The following is a 19,719-nucleotide window of genomic DNA, read 5'->3' as shown; positions in this document are numbered from 1 at the left end:
ATAAACCAATTGCACTTAAAATATAAATACAGACCATTTCACTTGAAGAATAGTAGCAGTTATTGATAGTAGCAGTTTCATTATGAATGCATTGGCAAGTAAAGAGAATTATTTCAAAACACTAGAATATTGGATTATCTAAAGAAATAACTAGTAGGTTCTATAGAAATGGAAAAACATATACTGTGTACTACAATACCTTCTATTTTACAACATAAACTCTACTTGTCAATAAATAGCTCATCTTATGTTAGTTCATCTATACTCATGTTGCCCCACAAGGTAATCTTGCCCATTGATGGCTCAGTGACAAACTGATAATCACCAAAGATGCTAAATATCTGAATTGGTAATATTTGAACAGAAATGCCTCATGGAGATGAAAAAAAGATTCGACCTCTGTTTTTTGGTGGGTAGGGGGAAGCAGAGCATTGATGAGATCTTTACATGATGAGATAAGTTACATTTTTGTGTTTACTCTGAAGAGATAATTTTGTATTTCAGTGATCAAAGTCCTAGCAGTTCTTCTTAAATTTCTGTTCCCACTTTCCTCAAAGACTTCAAGGGGGTACACATAGCATCTCTTGACTAAGTCTCCTCACAATAAAAATGCTGTGAGGTAGGTTGGGCTGAGAAGGTGCAAGCAGCCCAAAGTTACCTACTGCTATAGCTGAGGTGGCCTTGAACCTGGCTTTTCTTGATCATAATCCTACATTTTATGAACAAAATTTAAAAACAATTGTGTTTATGTTTAATACAATACTATAATATGAGATTATTCATTAGTGGTGTATTGAATTATTTTCTTTTGTCGTATTAAAAAAATCCCACTTGCTAATAGTTTTTATCTCAGCAGAGTCCTTGGATGGAAGATCAGAAAATTCCAAGGCCTCAAGGACTGAGAAAATGGAGTGGGGGTGGGGAAACTAGAAGAAAACAGTTGCAAATTGTTTCCACACTGTTTCCAAAAAATCTACAAGGATGTCTATACAAAGTCACCAGGAAGAAACTAAGCTTGACTTGAAGATGACTTTTCAATGGTTTTTCAAGCATTGGGAACCACATTCAAGATTTCCAGGAACTTCCCTCTCATTGTATAAAAGAGCACATTAACTAAAGTTATCAGCTGGTGCTCTGTGGTGCATTTTCAGCTTTTAAGGCAGAGGAGTGTTGTAATGAGCAGCCTTGTCTTTCTAAGAAACCCTATACAATGTTGCCAGAATAGTGGTTTTCAAACATAATGCATTATTCTTCCTTCATTAGCAGTTAGACACTGATCACCTTGTTGATGTGAATGGTACAAGAAGAGAATCCCTCACAGGGAAGGAGATGAAGCTTGTGGTAATTGTTTTTTTAGCCAACACTGTTTATTCAGTGGAAGTTTTACATTTGCATATTTTGTGAATCTAAAGAATTAAAACTTTTGTAACAGACTATTGTAAAGAAAGAGTAAAGGCTGGTAATTGCAACATTTTTTTCTCTGATTAACAATGCCTGATTAACAAAGCAAGCAACAATAAAATGACTTGACTATGACTATGGCAAATAGCCAGGGTTCCTTATAATTCAAATCACAGCCAGTCTGGTTGTCATTAACAAAGACAAAATTGAAATAATATCATGTGGCAGTTATCCCACATTGGACTGAAATGATTCACCAGTTAGAATGCAGTTGAGTGGAAAAGAGCTTTTCTTAAATTGATTTAAGGTTACAGAATCTGTAGATCATTAACCTCTGTACTAAATTAATACATTTTGAGGAACTGGAAGTTATTTAGGGGGGTAGAAAACTAACTCTGATTTTCTTAGGTAAGGGTTCCAGGTAAAATGCAAAATATTTTTGCCCAGCATTTTGGATAGGAGGTTTATTAAGTGTCATTAAGTTTAGATTATTATGATAAGTACAAAGAAAAAACATAGAAGAAAGAGTGCATATTTGGATAGAGTAGAGTTACTGTATGGTCATATTATTTTATTTTATGATAGAAAAAAGAATACAATTTTTGGCAATATCAGTTTAATTCAAATCTCAAAATACAGTACAGCTACAATTTGTAATCCAACATTTCTTTCAAGTTATACATTTGTGTTGGGCTAATTGCAGTAATTCTTGGCTTGCTAAAGAAGCTACCACTGGCTAAATTGATATGTGAGATATGAAGTACATTTTTCAAAGTACAATGGCTCATGTTACACAAGCCAAGACAAAATCAAATGAACCACAGCTTATCATAACATGGCAATCTCAGCAAGGTTCATGGCTGAGTCACAACTGTGAATCAGTTAAATTGTTTGTTTCTCAGAACTGCCCTTTAAGCTATAACTTTCTCTTTAACCTGAAGGAATAGCCCTTAGTTTGGGTGACTGCTCACTTCCCTATCTTTTCAGATAATCTGCAGCACAGTAATATAAAAGGCAATTGCTTTTTAACCATTAAGTTAAATTAAGTACTTACAGGCATTACAATTACTGTAACTATCAGAACAATAATTACAAGAACTAAACCTTTGCTACTTCATAGATTGATTGCTGTAACAAAAATGGCATTGCTGCTTTTCAATATTGATTACTGTAGCAAAACGGCATTGCAACACAGAAATGATAGCTCTTGCACCATTGTGTCTCTGGTTGAAGCATCAAGGTAGACTATTTCATTATGCCTCACTGCTTCCACAAAAATGTTTCCTGCCCTAAACTTACCATTCAATTTTAGTGCATCTAGGCCTTGTTGTATAAAGATGGCTTATAAAGTTTGACCAAAGGAATTTTACAATCCTAATTAACGCCAGCCTGATCTGTAATGCCTGGAGATGTACATCATAGCAGATGCAATGCATTTAGTAATCCATCTGAAATGCCAGTATCACTCACCTGAACCTTGGAAGCATTGCTCTTTTTTAATCCTCTCCCTACTTTCAGTAATGAAAATGACCAAGATATTTTATTATTTTTATATTCCTGACTTTGTTCATGGAATTCCTGGCTATTTTCCAGCCTCATGGTTGGGATTGTTTTTTCTTTTTTTCTGTTCTCCTCACCCTACTTAATGTGGCTATTTTAAAATGAAAGTTTCAGAAAGAAATTCCATCTGGGGATTTTCAAATTAGTGAAAAAGGTCTCTGTTTTATATATCCACCAATGTATTAGGTATTTCCAGATTAACTGGAAATCATAATTTGAAAACATGCAGTGTATTGTCAGGTTTGCTTCACAAGCATGAAAAAGGTTAACTTATGGTATAATTTGTAAGCCCCTCTTTAAAAGAAACACAGCATTTACTCAACTACACCATAAAATAAATTGTGCTACAAGAACAGAAATGTTATTCTGCCAGAATTTTCAAGTAGTGTGTTCTGTCTAATGATATATTTTTACATTTCTCCCCATTATATTGACTCCTAAGTCTTAACAGACCATGGGATCATCCTGTTGTATGTATGATGCTCACCCTGTTTTGTTTATCCAGAGATTGTAAATATATACATCAATCTTCCTCATTTAGTGTCTTTCACATGTCAAATTATGTCATACTTAGCTGGGATTGATTGAAAACCAACATATTTGTTGAATAGAAAAGCCTCCAAATGCAGCATATCCTAAAAACCAGACACTGTGAAGAAACCGTCGGACAGCGTTACTACTTTCATGTCCTCCAAAAGAGTTTCTTAGATGCATCTGAGCATGTATGACACAGAGCACTGAAATAGACTGGCCTAAAACAGTAGGTTTTTTATGACGGGAGTAGACTGAGTAGAGATTTATTCAGTTTTTTAACAATCAAGTGAAGTCGTTAAGGCACCACACTAGATACTGGGAGACCAAGTTGTAGTGCTGTCTTAGGCACACAGCCAGCTGGATGACTTTGGGCCAGTCACTTTCTCTCAGCCCTAGGAGGCAGTCAAGGGCAAACTACTTCTGTAACCTTGCAAAAAAAAAACAAAACTGCACGGACTAACCCAGGCAACAGTGAACTAAAGACACACACACACACACACACACACACACACACACAAAATCCACCAGCTTTCACTTTCTCACCATCATGTCATCTCTACGGCTGTTTGAACAACTGAAAGATGGTTTACTACGTTAACTCGCTGCCTGCGTTATCGCCACGCCGAAAGTCAGACTTTAGCTTAGCGTTTTGTGAGTAGACAATAAGTTTCACGCTTGGATCTTCCAAGGGTTCTTTCAAGCTTGTCTTCCGAAACTTGTTTTTCAATTTTTGGAAGAACCAGCTGCGCTGTTCCTCTTCTTTTCTAAATTGTCCGCCAAAACTTCTCACTTTTACGAGAACGGGGGGGGGGGAGGGAGGAGAAACAGGAGAAACAGCAGAGGCAGCCAGAAAGAGAAAGAAAGAAACAGCTGCTCTCTCGACAGTCCTTTTCCCCTACAGGCAATCTACAAGGAAGGTCTCTCTCTCGCCCAATAAGCCGTGGCCGGTTGACGAGCACTGAACGGCAGCCAATGCCAACCTGAAGGGCGGGAGGCTAGGGGGCGTGAGCGTCTGTTCTTCCCTCCTCTTCTCCGCCTCCCTTTCAGGTGGGGAAAGGGGTGCGTCCTCGCGCCTAATGGGGTCGGCAGAGGAAGGGGGGAAAAGCGGGTGATTAGCAAGACCCGCAGCCCGGCTGGGCGCAAGGGAAGAAGCAATGGCTCGCGGCGGCGCAAGCAGACAACGCGGGGCTGGAGCGGCGCGCGCCTGGCTGAGGCGCTCTGCTCGCTGCGGGGACGCAATCGGAACTAGCGCGCGCCGCCTCCGCGCCACCCTGAGCAGCAACAGCAGCAGCCGCCGCCGCCGCCGTCACCGCTTTCCTTCCTCCCCCTGCTCCTCCTCCTCCTCCTCCTCCTCCTCGAGCTATTGAGGCGCAGGTCTTGCCGGGCGAAAGCGTCTCCAAGCTCCCGTCGCGACTCGTTTCATTCTGCCTGGGCGCAGGGAAAAGCGAGAGAGTATCTTGCCCCGATAGCCGCCTCCTTTCCTTGCTCGGCGCCTCTGCTCCTACCGTAGCTGCCGCTTCCCGAGTGCTTTTCTCCGCCTCATCTCCAGCGAAGAAAGGAAGCCTCCTTTCCGTCGGGGGACGGCTTCTTCTTCGCTCCCTTCCTCCCTCCTTCCTCTCGCCTGTCTTTTTTTTTTTTTTTTTTCGCCCCTTCCTTTCTGAGGGTGGGAGGGGAGAAGAATAGGAGCCCGGCGAAGGAAGCCAGCCGCGCTCAGCCCGCCCGCCCTGGGTGTGCGTGAAAGAGCCATGCGAGAATACAAAGTGGTCGTGCTTGGCTCTGGCGGGGTGGGCAAATCCGCTCTCACCGTCCAGTTTGTGACGGGCTCCTTCATCGAGAAGTACGATCCTACCATCGAGGACTTCTATCGCAAGGAGATCGAGGTGGATTCCTCGCCGTCGGTACTGGAGATCCTGGACACGGCCGGCACCGAGCAGTTCGCCTCCATGCGGGACTTGTATATCAAGAACGGGCAGGGCTTCATCCTGGTCTACAGCCTGGTGAACCAGCAGAGCTTTCAGGACATCAAGCCCATGAGGGATCAGATCATTCGGGTCAAGAGGTACGAGAAGGTGCCCATGATCCTGGTGGGCAACAAGGTGGACCTGGAAGGCGAGCGGGAGGTCTCGTTCGGGGAAGGCAAAGCTCTGGCGGAAGAGTGGAACTGCCCCTTTATGGAAACTTCAGCCAAAAACAAAGCCTCGGTGGATGAGCTCTTTGCCGAGATCGTCCGGCAAATGAACTACGCTTCCCAACCCAACGGGGACGATCAGTGCTGCTCTTCCTGTGTTATCCTCTGAGGGGGGGAGGGGGTGGCGGAGAAGAGCACAGCGGCGTTGCTTTATGTGGTGTTTTTTTATTATTATTTTCTTTCCTTTTCTTTACATTTTGAAATAAAAAGGTTTACAGCAACAGCACCACACGAAAAGGTGGCGGCAGCTGGAGCAGCAGTGTTGTCATCCTGTGAAACTCCCAAGCCTTTGAAACAAATTTTGCATTACACCCGGATCCCTTCCAGGTTATAGTTTATATACTCATGCTGCTGCGGGTGGTTGTCGGTGTCATGAGTACGCATTGTCTCTCGTTAACATCTGATTCCTCCCAAGGAAAAGAAAAACTACAAAAAAAAAAAATATCTTTGGAAATGTGGCGCTTTCCGCATGTACATGCCAGCGGTTTGATTGTTGCTTATTTCTTGTACTTGCCTCAGTTGGGAGGATTGTATTGGCCATTGATAACCAGTAGGAAAAGTTCCTGTGTTGTTTGCAGCAGGGGCAGAGGGAGAGAGTTAAGAATTGCTTTATAACTGGAAGGTTAAACACACAGAGACACACCTATAAGAAACGAAGGGAAGCATCAAAGGAAGGAAGTACATGTGGAGGAAGTTCAATTCTTTCACACTTGTCAGTCTGAAATTAACTAGTGACTAGGCAGTTTTTGATTTTGAGGATTTCTATGCAAAGTTGGAATATTTGTTACCATGCTTATCTCCGTCTGAAGAAGTATTGCACAAGTACTGCCTGGGACTTTAATAATACTGATGCCAATACAGCGCAAGAGGTGCCACAGAAATATCTGCTGATTACTTGTGAAATCTATTTTGTTTACTTGTTGTATTGAAAGGGAAGGAATGAAGAGCATTTATTTGTGTTGGGTTTTTTTTAAAAAAAAATCAGCTATGAAAACACTAACAGACTTGCACAGTTTTTAAGTTGTATGTACTTGTGGAATGGCTGGGGACAGACAGGGCAGGCAAAGTAATAACATGCCTTATTCAATTTGAGGAGGGAGGGTTGGCAATAACCAACTAGATCTGTAAAGTACAAAGAGTTTCTAAAATGTGGCACAGGGTGAACAGCGCCCCTGTGTGTGTAGAGTGCCTTCAAAGCAGCTGTTGCAGCCCGTGCCAACCTGTGGAAGTTCCAAAATCCCATTTATTTACTCCCTTCCCCCCCAAAACCTCTAGTTAACCGTTTCCTTTCAGTAATTATTTCAGTGAACAAGAGAGAACAAAAGGGCCTATTATTAATGGAATTATTTTCCTCTTTTTTTTAATCCATTTGAGACTTTTCACTTTAGTTGCCATGGATTTCAGGGTTTTTTTTATTATTCAGGTTCACAGGTATTAGTGTGCTTTTGTATGAGAGAGCATTTGTGTGTTCACCTTTTTTTCCTGTTTTCCTCCAAAATGATGTATTTTCAACCAGCAATGAAAGAAATTGTTAATGTATCTGAAAAACAAAATCTCTAATTGTAATTTTAAATCCCAGACAGACGTTTATTCATTTCAATATCTTTTAATACAGTTGCCAATTTTTAAAAAAAGAACAGTTTTATGGGTTTTTATATATTGTGGAAATCTGTAGGTTATAAGTTATTGTGGACAGATAATTGTCTAAAGCAATAACAATTGAGGCAAAGTATTTTTACTATTAAGGTCTGGTATCTGATATTGGAACTGAGTCCTAACTTGTGCTGGATTCTGCTAAATCATGCAATATATATAGATATTCATATTTCAAATGCTTTACAGAATTCAAAGTTTAATTTATTCATAGAATTATAACATTAAAAAGAGTCATTAAGGCCAACAGGCTGTTTAATGCTGGAACCCAAATTAAATCGACCCAAATAGATTGCTATTCCTCCTCTACTTGAAGATATCTAGTGGATGGGCTCTCTAAAAATCAGTTTCTCCATTGAACTGTTTACAACTGGGAATTTTTCTTAATATTCAAATGAATTCCTTTAGGACTATTATTCCATGTCCTACACTCTGAAATGATGGGGAACGAGTCTTCAGTGTGATGCTCTGTGGGTCTTTTAAAAATGCTCTTATATTCCCCCTCTTCTTTGGTCAAGATTAAACTACTGAGTCTCTCCTAAGGAGAGTCTTCCTTGCACCTCTTCCAATTTCTCATTCTTACAATACACTGTTTAGTAAATAACGTAATAGTCAAGGTGGCAATCTTACCAATGCAGATTGCAATGGAGCTATTGCTATTATTCCTGCTAATATAATCTCGTTTTGGGGTAACAGTTTCAAGAATTACTAGATATAAGCACTAGTGATTTCTGTGGTACTTTATAGAACTGCTGCCATAAGGTTATGTTATGAATGCTTGTTTTCTTCCCCATAGAAAATTTTAAAAAAGTACCTTGAGCGTGAAAAAAAATCCAAAATTGTTGGGAGACAGTATTAACATCAAATAACCTTCTGTCTTCTCATCCTATTTTTTGTAATATCTCACCTGATCAAATCAATTGTGGAGAACCTAAAAGTTCATACATATTTGGGATTTTTGAGTTGTTCTAATAAGTATCTGTGGAATGCTACATCTAAGTAAAATATTTAGAATTATTGCTCATTGAAGATCACATATTTCCTGATGTTTCCATTATCATACTTTTTAAGCTTAAGGATAGGATACTTGTTGTTTTTTTTTACCCAAGGGGTGCAGAGTTTTCTGGTCGGTCAACTCAGTTTTGAAATATTAATAATATACTTCATGAAAAGAGACTGAAAGCTATTTTCGTACATATCTCATCCTCTGGTTTCAGTACAGATGTTTGACAGTAGAGATTTCTTTCAGAGCACTTGAAACCCCCCTGTGGCTTACTACTTTCAGAAACTTATACCAAACCAAAAAAATTGGTAGCTATTCTCCCAAGTAGGGCTATGAAAGGGAACTGTTGATGAACAAGTATTATATGTTTTATTAATATAATAGACCTCAATGGGGGTTAGATCAAAAAAATAACAATGATTTGAAAGTTAGTTTGGCTTTCAATGAGTTTAAGAAACGGAGTTACTTAAATATCAAATTGGTGAATTCTCATGATCCTACTTAGTAAACTTTCTATTAAAACAATTATAGTATTCTTTAAAACCACAAACCTTAAATATATTCAGTCCGAGTCTCATTTTTATTTACTCAGGAGTGATTTCATACAATTAAGCAGAATTTCCTTAAATAAATATTCTTAGAATTTTAGTCTTAATCTGAGGTCTTTGAACATTTGAGATGAGAGCAGAATTTCTGGAGTAGGCAGTTTGACCAATTCTCTTATCATTGGTCCTGCTGCCTAGCATTGATTGAGTTGAAGCCTAAACTTTAGGGTGTACCTCTTCCTATTCTTGCATCATATAAAATGTAATTAGCATATATCTGCTGTATACTCCATTTGTTTTACCATATAAGTGATTGTAATATACAGAGAATTAAAATTCAAAAGGTTAATGTTATGCTTAGAGAAAAAGAGGGGAAAAAACACTACTAAAGCTACATTTAGCAATAATTGAATGGTAATGTAGTTTTCCACAGTCAGATAAATCTAGGTCTGATGAGAATGTTAATGTCTTTGGCCACATTGTGTCTTGAGAACTGGAGAATTATAACTTCTGATAACAGAAAGCACAGCCTTGAGGATACAGTAATAAAAACAAAACAGCAAGATAGATATGATAAGGATTTATTGTATCCTCAAGCATATTCGACTGCATATGTCTACAGCTTGATTTCAACTATCTTTAAAAAGTGTGTTTTTAAAGTTCTTGTTAATGTATATGTTTTCTGATTGTTAAACAGAGTTAGAAATCTATTTCAAATAATAGAAAAGGTGGACCAAACAAAAAACAATAGATGAATGAATGATGCAGGGATATAACAAATGACTAAAAGTACAACATATAGTAAGAATGTTTATTTGCTTGCAGGAAATCTTAAACACAATCCCCAGCATTTAGACTTTGGTCTAAATTCAAATTATACCAGACATTACAGATTGGGATCATCAGCATAAGGGCCACTGGTACTAAGATATCCATAAGACTTCTAAGTGGCTACACATCTACACAGTATAACTTCTATCATCTCATTAAGGAATATAATGATATATCCATCATCTCATTATGGAATATTCTTGATGCCTCAGCTAATGTAACATAATGCATAGGGCAAATATTTCTGGTCCTTGTTGGTAGTAATAGAGTAACATTTATTTGAAAGTTGCATACTTTCTAATTAGATTGATTCTAATTAGAATATTTGGTTTTGATTAGAATTGCAAATCATCAAAATCCAGAGATAGCATAAGACAAAACTAGTGCCACATCAAAAGACCCTGGGCCTATAACAGGCCATTTTATATTTTAAAGTTTTTAGATATAGAGTGAAATTTTACCATTGATTCTTTTCAGCATACGGTCTTTGCAGTATGCACAAAATAGCCAAATAGCATTGCATCTTGTACATGGTTAGAAAGGATTGCAGAAACAAATCCACTGTTGAATTTGAGCAAAATTAGATGAAATTTATACTGTTAGCCAAAACCTATGGAGTGGAATATAACCCAATCCTCAGTTTGCTCCTTTCCACCAAATTTGTAATATTTTCTTACAAAGTGTTATAAAACATTTTGCATATGTACTTGTTCCTTTTAGAGTTAATTAAGGCCATGCTGTTGATAAAATGATTGTAGGATCTTTGCGGAGTAAAAATAGGAGGAAAATGTATCTGCTACTAATGGTCATAGTAGCCTAGATACTTTAATATAGAGAGATGACGGTTGACTGCTACATCTGCTAGTGAGAAATTGCCAAAAAAGATGTCTCTTGTGGAAATTGTAGCCTTCTGCTTAAACTATACTGTCAGAAGTATTTTCCCTGAATATCAAAAAAAAGTAAATATTGCCAAAGATGTAGGATTTTAGTTATGAGTTGTATACTATTGCCAGAACTATGTCTGTTCACTATTCTGGCAAATATAGGTTCTTTGTCCTATTTCCTATTTAAGTAACAATTCATGTCTTGTTGATATCATTGTTGGATGTGATGTCAGAGATGGAAGAGCTCACTAAAGTAATATCTTTATATACTGAATCTTTTTTGAGATGATAATCCAAAGATATTGGTGTGTTTATTTTAGAATGTCTTAGAATAAGATATGGTAAAAGAGAAGTTTGGTTGCATAGGATAGGACAGCCTTGGAAGGGATCTTTCTGTATGAAAAGCTGCAGATGCATTTAGTTATTTTTCAAGTTAGCAATACAAAATTGGTTTTTAGAAAACTAGTAAGCAAAATGTTCACTATCTTCAAGTGCCTACTGCTATTTACTTGTTTCTGTAACCTATAATTTCTACATCAAATTGCACTTAAGTCAATGAACAGAGTAAAGAAGTTTATGGAGAGATATTGTGAAGAAAGCCTAAATCAATAAAATAGTTTTCAGAGTTCTCCAAGACAAGTTTTAAAATCCTAAAAGCCAACTGCAGAGTATGGAATGTGTCAAAATTACACAATTTAAACTGAAGTGAGCAGTTAGTGCATAGCTTTCAGGAGAGGTGATTTAGGGTTATCTAGCAAACTTGCAAATGTTTTCATTTTTGAGGAAAAGTTAATTGTATATAGCATGTTGTAGCATGATGCTCAAAAGTAAAGTTCAATGAGACTCAGCTTTACTAAGTATGCCAACTTCAAGGAACTCAGTATTAGAATTCTTACTTTTAGTATATGGAAAAGTTATATTTCATATAATTAAGCACTCTATATCAGTGATGGCAAACCTATGGCACGGGTGCTGTCTGTGGGCATGCGTGCTGTCGCCCCAGTCCTAGGCCTTCAGCTGGGTTTTATAAAACCTTTTCACTTTTGTACCCCCCAAAAAAAGGTTCAATCAATCAGTCAATTTCAACTTCTTGTGTGGAAAAAAAAAGATCTTGAAAAGTTGGAATTGATTGATTGAACTTTTTAGACCCACCAAGTCTGCTGTTACCACCACAGTCACGCCCACCCAATGGGCCACACCCCCCAATGGGCCACACCCACCTGGCACCCGACGATGCATAAGTGGGTTTTGGGTTGCAGTTTGGGCACTCGGTCTCTAAAAGGTTCACCATCACTGCTCTATATAATAGCCAAATCTGTGTAAGATTTTACACACAAAATGATCATCTCACAGACCTGATCATTTTAAAGTATATGAAAAGGGCTGTAGTCAGTGGTTCCGGTGCCTTAGAGGAAATAATTATTTTGGAAGAAAATATTTGTAGCTCAGGGTTGAACTGTGTAGGGTCCTTGGTGCTTCTGAGCTTGGTTGTTTTCTTGCAGATGTTTCATTACCAAACCAGGTAACATCAACAGTGGTAGAAGAGAGGGTTTGTGGATGATGAAAATCTGTAGAGCTACAAGTATCCTTATATTCATGTTTTCTTTTCAAATTGTGTTTTGACATGGGGAAAAAAAATAAAAAAAGCACTAGACAGGAATCTCATATCAATGACTAATTTCAGGAATATTTTTTTCTGCCAAAGGATAGCTTAGACATGCAGGTGATTTTTACAGTTTATTCCAATGGAGATTAAAATATAGGTTGGTCAATGGAATGGAAAAAAACCCATATCAACAAACAAACTGATTTATTTGCATTTTTAAGAGTCTTTGCAGGTGCTTAAACAAAAATATTCCACTGTGATATTTAATGCACACTGAAATATATTATGTTTTTGAGCATTAATATGCAAGCCTGCTGAAGCCAGATTCTAATATTTAAGCAGCAGAACAATGAATAAAGTTGAATTTTGCATGAAATACAAAAACAGGTTAGTTTTTAGGACTTCTCATCCTTTCACTGGGAACAACAGTGCAATCATAGCAATGTGTGTTGATAAACATTTAATCACTGGCTCCGCTAGCTCCATTACTACTGTCACACCATACCACTAGCTGCTGAACAGCTGACTGGCACATCAGGTGTTCTGGCTCAAATCATTTTTATAAAATCCAGAAAATGTAACAACTGCAGAACTGATGATCTATCTTCTGAGATCGTACAAAATGAATATGGGAGGGAAAGCCAAAATTATTCAGGTATTGTAGCCATGTGGTCTGATTTTAGAGTCAGCCTTGAGATGCAAACTTTTGTATCAGTTACTAATTAGTCTTGCAGTGGGGCCAGTTTATATCCTAGCATTGCAACTATGATTAAAATATCCTATAAATTTTATTATATAAATTACAGATTCTGAAAACAAAAAGGTCAGTTGTACATCAAAATTCTTTCTTACCATGGGTGAAAACTTTAGGTTTCTGCCTATCTAAGAGCAGAAGTAAGGAGAAATAACAGCAACACTACTATCTCTTGACAGTTTAAGTTTACTTGCTTAATTACATTAGGATGTAATAGATTAGTAATTTATTCTATTCTTAGTTATTTCTTAGGAAAGTTGTATTTGTTATCCAAAATATATTTCTTAAAGTATCCTTAGTTTATGGTAATATAATCACAAAACTCTGCTCAGTGGGGAAATATTCAGTGAGCTATATTCAGATAGCAGCTGTTTATATATGTGGTTTGTACTTTTTTTTCAGGTGAGGCTGTACCCTTAGAATTGTATAAGAAAGGGGTTGGTGTTCTGTTTATTTTTCCAACTAATGTTTGGGGCCCTAATCAGCAGTGCACACATTGAGTGTCAAATTGTTGATAAAACTAAACATTCAGCACTTAAATTTAGCAGCTTTTTATATTGTGATAAGTAAAATAAAATATATTTGGGTGTTGGAATTGAACAGAATTCATCCTTGGAATTTAAAGGAGTTTGAAAGGGTAAAGAGTTATGAGTTAAGGAAATCAGAACTTCAGATTTTGAATTTGCCATGAAGTAGACTTAAGTAAGTAAGACAAGCTTCTCCTGCTTTGTTTTACTTACAAATCTATATTTGTAGCCTGTTTATATACAGTATTACTATATATTATTTAAATATTTGTTGCAGCTACAGCATGTTTATTTGACGAAATGCTGATTGAGTTCAGGTTGCAGAGACTGGACAATCATCTTTTTAGGATCCTTTAATTAGGATACATTTAGCAAAGTTTGGAGCTGATGTCCTAAATCACCATTAATATTTAAGAAGTGCATTGAACATTTAAAAAGTATAATAATTAAGTATACCATTATCATTACCATTATCATCACTATCATCTATTAAAATTGGCATACTTTATAGAAGCTGACTATTCAGTTATCTGTAGCTCATGTACTTTTTAGTCCTTCTTTTCTTCATTTTTAATTAGGGAAGACATTCTTGAAAAAAGCCATTTAGTTCTATTGCTTTTAGATATAATTAGCCCTTGGTGTCTCTGAATTCTGCCACCTAGACCAATAATGGCATATCAATTATGGGAGGTGTTTTGAAATGAGAAAGAAGTTGTAACTGGCTGTAACTTGCTATTCAATTATATCATAGCCAGTAATGTATACCTTGTATCCCTACAGAACCAATTAGCAAAGTTTGCAGAAATTGCAGAGCCACTTATGAAGGAGTTAGTAGCAGGTATAAAAGTAACACTTTCTTAATTCTCTGTGTAAAAGCTGCAATCACAGTTGTCGTTATTAGCAACCAGTTATAGAATGTCAGCTCTCTTACTGGATTGAGAAAAGTTCCCTTTTCTATTTCAATTCCATTTTTAAGTACCAAGCATTTTTAGTTGTTTGTATTTAATATAGTTGTACGTGATCTTGGAACCCCTTCCGTGGTTATATAAATAGACTTTTGCTTCTTTATTTTTGTGGCAGGATCAATTTCTGGATGTTTCCATGTCTACACAAAAGCATTAACTTCTAGTCCTCATTCAGAGTGTTATAGTGTTCTCGGAATTGTTGAGGGACAGGAAGCATCTTTGGTGTCAGGCTTGTGATAGCCTCTGATTTTAAGGTTCTATTCAGAGTCATTGTTAACATGAGATCATTACTAGCTTCATATGTTAGGTAGTATTATGAGTGAAGCCATTTTCCTAAGTGATCTTGTAGATTACTGAATTATTACTATTGCCTACTGAATGTCTTCTTCCTCTTTTCATCTCAGTTTGCAATCTAAGAAGATGTTATGTGTGAATGGAGAGTATTTTTATGGATTACTTCAGAGATGAACAATTTTTTGGCCCATCATTATGGACAGCATGCATCCTATTTTGTGACTTCAAGAGCTTCTCAAGTGGGGTTTTTTTTTTTTTTTTTTGCTTTTTTAAGATCAGTTTATTTAAATTGTTTATACGGCTGCCCTTATAACAACATTTTTTAAAAGTCTATTAAACAAATAGGAGAAATCAAACAAAATCTAACAATTAGAAAAACAGAAGAGAAAGATTTCAGTTGTTGAAATAAAACATTAAAAATTCAGTGCAATAAGAATGCAAACATAGTACCTACTCTTAAGTTACTCAGAATGATAATCTTGCTGTAGCAGTGAAGAACAGTAGGAGAGAGCTTCAATGTTTGGTCAAGGATATAATCATCAACAATGCTGACATCAGACCTAGCTTGCACAAGTTAATTCCTTTTTTTATTCTCCATGCTGGTTCCTGAGAAAAGCTGGATGTCATTGGCAATTTTAGTTATGTACAATCTATCTGAAAGAGATGACAGTTCTTTGGTATATATGCTTTATTTGCTCTAGGTTACTTTCTCTAGACTGAAAATGTATAAGAAAGGATGATAAATACTTAGAACTTGGTCCTGTAAGCTAGTTAGGTGTGGAAATTATTGCCAGCATATTTTTTATTTTCAGTCCCTATTCTCCAAAGTAGCAGAGTCTAAGATAGCCTTTTATTAGTGTAGGAATTATATTATAGGAATATTAATGTAGATCTCAAACTAGCACAGAGTTCAGCATGTCTGAAAAAGAAAGAGTACTTGGTTTCAATTGTCCTTCAGTGCTGTCTTATAACTCTAGAATTTATCTGAGCTGCTTGCATTTATCTCATGACCTATGAAGGATTATATTGCAGCAGTGGAAATCTGTCCAGAGAAAGAGCAATATCTGTTTCCATTTCAGCCTATCCAAAGTTTTATAATTTATGTAGTTAAACATATGAATACAAATACACTCTGACATCTGTTGTAACTGGAAAAATCTGCTCCTGAATTCTGATTTCATGTTGTTGTTTCTTTTTGTAAGACCTTCCATTTTAAACCTTTAACAGAAAAGTCATGTTAATCCATTGGAGCCAAAACAACATAGTTTTTCTTTCTTTCTTTTCCTAGTTCATTTATTTATCTATTAATATTATAAGATACAAAAATGCAAAAGAAAATAGTAGGAAAGATAGGGGAGGAAAAAGGGAAGAGAAAAGTGTAGGAAAAAAGGGAAAAAGAAAAAATGGCATTGATTTCTTGAATAAGATAACAACATCGAACCTCAACTTTTTACTTTTACAGAATAGTATAAACTAGCCATTTCTATAACAACAAACCTATCTAATCGGTAAAACTCAAAATCAAAGTTTCGCTTTTATCCACTTCAAGCACGAAGTCCAGAAGTGGCTTCCAAGCAGAAACAAAAGTAGTTGTGTTTGTGTCTTTAATGAAACAGTGAATTTAGCCATCTCTGCTAACTTTATCAACTTCTGCAGCCATTCATCCACTGTGAGAATCAAAGCGTCCTTCCATTTTTGTGCATAAAGTAATCTTGCTGTGGTCAACATATATAACATTAAAGTTCCATTTCTTTTCCAAGTCTTTTTCCATTAAACCCCAAATAAAAGTTTCTATTTTTATCTTTATATTCACTTTGAGAATTTTCTGTATTAAGATGTGAATTCTACCCCAATATTTCTTTGCTTTGTCACATGTCATAAGTGATAAACGGTCACTTCTTTACTTTTACATTTCCAACGTTAATTTGAATTTCCTTTATACATTCTTGACAACTTATCTGGTGTTAAATAGCAATGATACATCATCTTATAATTTTTTCTTTTAAACTATACTTTAATGTAAATGTTAAACCTTTGATTTAACACATTCTCCCATTGTTCAAGCATGACATTATATAAGGAACGGTTGCGAGAATTGGTTATGTCTAGTTTAATGAAGAGAAGGACAAGGGGGGACATGATAGCAGTATTCCAATATCTCAGGGGCTGCCATAAAGAAGAGGGAATTAAGCTATTTTCCAAAGCACCTGAAGGCAGGACAAGAAGCAACGGGTGGAAACTCATCAAGGAGAGAAGCAACCTAGAACTAAGGAGAAGCTTCCTGACAGTGAGAACAATTAATCAGTGGAACAGCTTGCCTCCAGAAGCAGTAAATGCTCCAACACTGGAAGTTTTTAAGAAGAGACTGGACAGCCATTTGTCCGAAATGGTGTAGGGTTTCCTGCCCGAGCAGGGGGTTGGACTAGATGACCTCCAAGGTCCCTTCCAACTTTACTACTATTACTATATCCAAAGTTCCTTGCCCACTGAATCATGCAGTGCTTTACATATTCATTCTTCAAATTCAATAACAGTTTATAAACTTTGGCAATAATATGTTCATGACTACCACACAATAGGATTTCCAATTATTTTTTCACAAAATCAAACCCAAACTCTTTTTGTCTGGTTTAAATCTTTCTTCAATTGTAAAAATGTGAACCAATGGCAGACACATTCTTCCGATTCTAACTTTTCCTTAGACCTAAGTATAAGATCATCAAAGTTAAAAGATATTATTTGCCCATATGTCCACCAGTCTGGCTTCGCCACCATTTTTTTTCTAAAAAAAAAAGCTTCCTGGGGAGACACTCAAAGAGGCATCCTTGTAGAAAACGTTATTTTATATTTAGTCCAAGCTTTTAGAATGGCACGTCTAACAACTGGTATGACAATGTTAAAGTAAATGTTGATTTTAACATCATTTACTTTAACCTTGTCATACCATAAATCAGGGCTTTTCAACCTTTTCACAGATTGTTCTACTTTTAGGGCAAAGCAAGGTGTCAAAAACTTGATGACTAAAAAAAAGGGGGCAAGAGACTGGGTTTTACTGATTAGATTCATCTATTGTTATAGAAATGGCTAGTTTATACTATTATGGAAAATTAAAAATTTAAGGTTCAATGTTAATCCTTCATTCTACTGCAACAGAGAGAGTTGGAAGTCAATGACTTTTCTTTTCCCCTTCTCCCCTTTCCCCTCCTTTTCCTCCCCACTGTGTCCTACTATTTTCTTTTGTATTTTTGTATTTTATTCTATAATTTAATAAAATGTTACAAACCCTAAAAAAGAGGGGGAAAGTATCAGTTATAATTTCTTCAGTGGCGGTTCCTTTGCTGAATCATTTTCCCTTTGCACTGACAAAAGAATGGTGAATTTATCCATATTTATTAATATGCACCACTACCTTGGTGGTCAGCTGTCTGGTCAGCCTTTCTTCCTTTCTCCTTCTCCTCTTTCTTTTTCCTTCCTGCCTGCTGGGCTCTCGTTTCACAACTTCTCCATCCCCTTCTCTTTCCCCCACATTGTCTGTTTCATTCCTCTTCTTTCCCACCAAAACCTTCTCCTTTTATATACTCTCCTCTCTCCTGCCTTCCTCCTTTTCTCTTCAGTGCACCTCCAGCTACGTGCTGCTTCCGGAAGCATCAAACAGCTGGAGCCCAGCACTGATCCCGGGGCTTCTGCTGAGCCCCAACAGCCCTGCAGAAGCACCGATCAGCATGTAGCCATGTGCACTGATCCTTGGGCTTCTACCTGCAGCTCCAGCTGTCTCTCCCTCAGGCTTATGTGGCACTGCTGCCAGTTCAGCTCATTCCCCTCCCCTGCTACACTTTTCTAGGATGGTTGCGTACCAACTGTCAGGTCCAAAGTACCAATGGTTGAAAAGCCCTGCCATAGATAATTGCCATCCAAATGTTAATTCATGACCCTCTACATCACGACCCTCTTATTTTGGAGTTCACCCACTCTTAGCCAGACCAAACAGCAAGCATCAAAATACAGTTTCAAATCTGGTAAACCCAAACCTCCTTTTGTGTCATTTTAAACTTATCCATTTATTATAGCACATGTTTCAGAAGATTACACTTTGAAGAACTTATTTTTTTAAGGCTGTACCAAGAAACACATCACTCTGACCATAAAAGAAATGATATCAACAAATTAAGACTCTCACATTGGCAGAGTCTTTCTCAGACTTTCTATAGCCTCCAAACCTATAACAATAATTTAGTAGTGAGGGATATCATTCTTTCCATGACTCAAATTTTCAGAATGTCCTTGAAAAGAAAAATAAAAGGAGAAAATTGTACAAGTAGAAGAATGAATTATTGTCCACAATTATTTGCCAAACATTAGCTTGGAAAAAAGATAAACATTTTTAGATGTTGCACATATCTGTGCCATAGCATTCATTATAGGGATATTAATGGTAGATTTCCTTCAGTTGCCTTCCCATTTGCTACAACCCATTCAGTCTTCAGAGATTTTTAATCTTTGAAATTCAAGATTTTATGTGTAAAGATAATGAAGCAAATAAGAACACATATCTTCAGTCTCAGCTTGCCAATATATGTAGAACTTTTATGTAGAAGAATTTGATGGAATTTGATTACTGCACTGTTGATATGAGTTGCAGTTTTAGAACTTTGAACAATAGCAAAATGTAGATATTAAACAGGTTACCGGCTTTCATTTTCCACCTATCCATTCTGTGAATTAAAACTGTTTAATAATGAATCAAATAGTGCCTTTTACGTGAAATAGATAAAGCTTTTATGACAACCTATTTCCTTTCCCCATTCACACTCATATTTCTGGCCTGAGATATTTTTAAAATAAGAGTCTTCACATTTGGTGGTAGCAAGATGCCATTATCATGTGGAATCTTTTGTGTGATGTGATACTTTGCTCCCTCCTTTCATTTCAGGTAAATGTTACTCAACTGGTTTTCAGAGCCTTAAAAAAAGTCTG

At 36.9% G+C, this 19,719-nt stretch overlaps 2 protein-coding genes across 6 annotated transcripts in view; both read left to right on the top strand.

Annotated features, from left to right (window-relative positions):
• Nucleotides 1-3,942, top strand: part of P2RY1 (purinergic receptor P2Y1) — a 119,187-nt gene extending 115,245 nt beyond the window's left edge. For 2 of the 5 annotated variants that reach the window (XR_005558491.1, XR_005558489.1), the window contains one exon: nucleotides 857-3,942. The gene's annotated coding sequence lies outside the window, so the exon portion shown is untranslated. Of the gene's footprint in view, nucleotides 1-841 lie in introns of all 5 variants that reach the window. The other 3 variants (XR_005558493.1, XR_005558492.1, XR_005558488.1) reach the window with 2 other exon arrangements.
• Nucleotides 3,943-4,374: 432 nt separating this feature from the next.
• RAP2B (RAP2B, member of RAS oncogene family) lies at nucleotides 4,375-7,320 on the top strand. The gene has a single exon (XM_039357978.1). It carries the CDS (start codon nucleotides 5,241-5,243, stop codon nucleotides 5,790-5,792), a length of 552 nt encoding a protein of 183 aa, XP_039213912.1. The 5' UTR covers nucleotides 4,375-5,240; the 3' UTR covers nucleotides 5,793-7,320.
• The last annotated feature ends 12,399 nt before the right edge of the window (nucleotides 7,321-19,719 follow it).

The sequence above is a fragment of the Crotalus tigris genome, unplaced genomic scaffold (genome assembly GCF_016545835.1).
Source record: "Crotalus tigris isolate CLP2741 ecotype Arizona unplaced genomic scaffold, ASM1654583v1 scf7180000018970.2248101, whole genome shotgun sequence".
NCBI lineage: Eukaryota > Metazoa > Chordata > Lepidosauria > Squamata > Viperidae > Crotalus > Crotalus tigris.
Note: the sequence above shows the minus strand (reverse complement) of the source record. Positions and strands in the feature narration are given on the sequence as shown.

Coding starts and splice junctions, on each gene's coding strand:
- RAP2B (XM_039357978.1), top strand. CDS start 5,241: ATGCGAGAATACAAAGTGGTCGTGCTTGGCTCTGGCGGGGTGGGCAAA.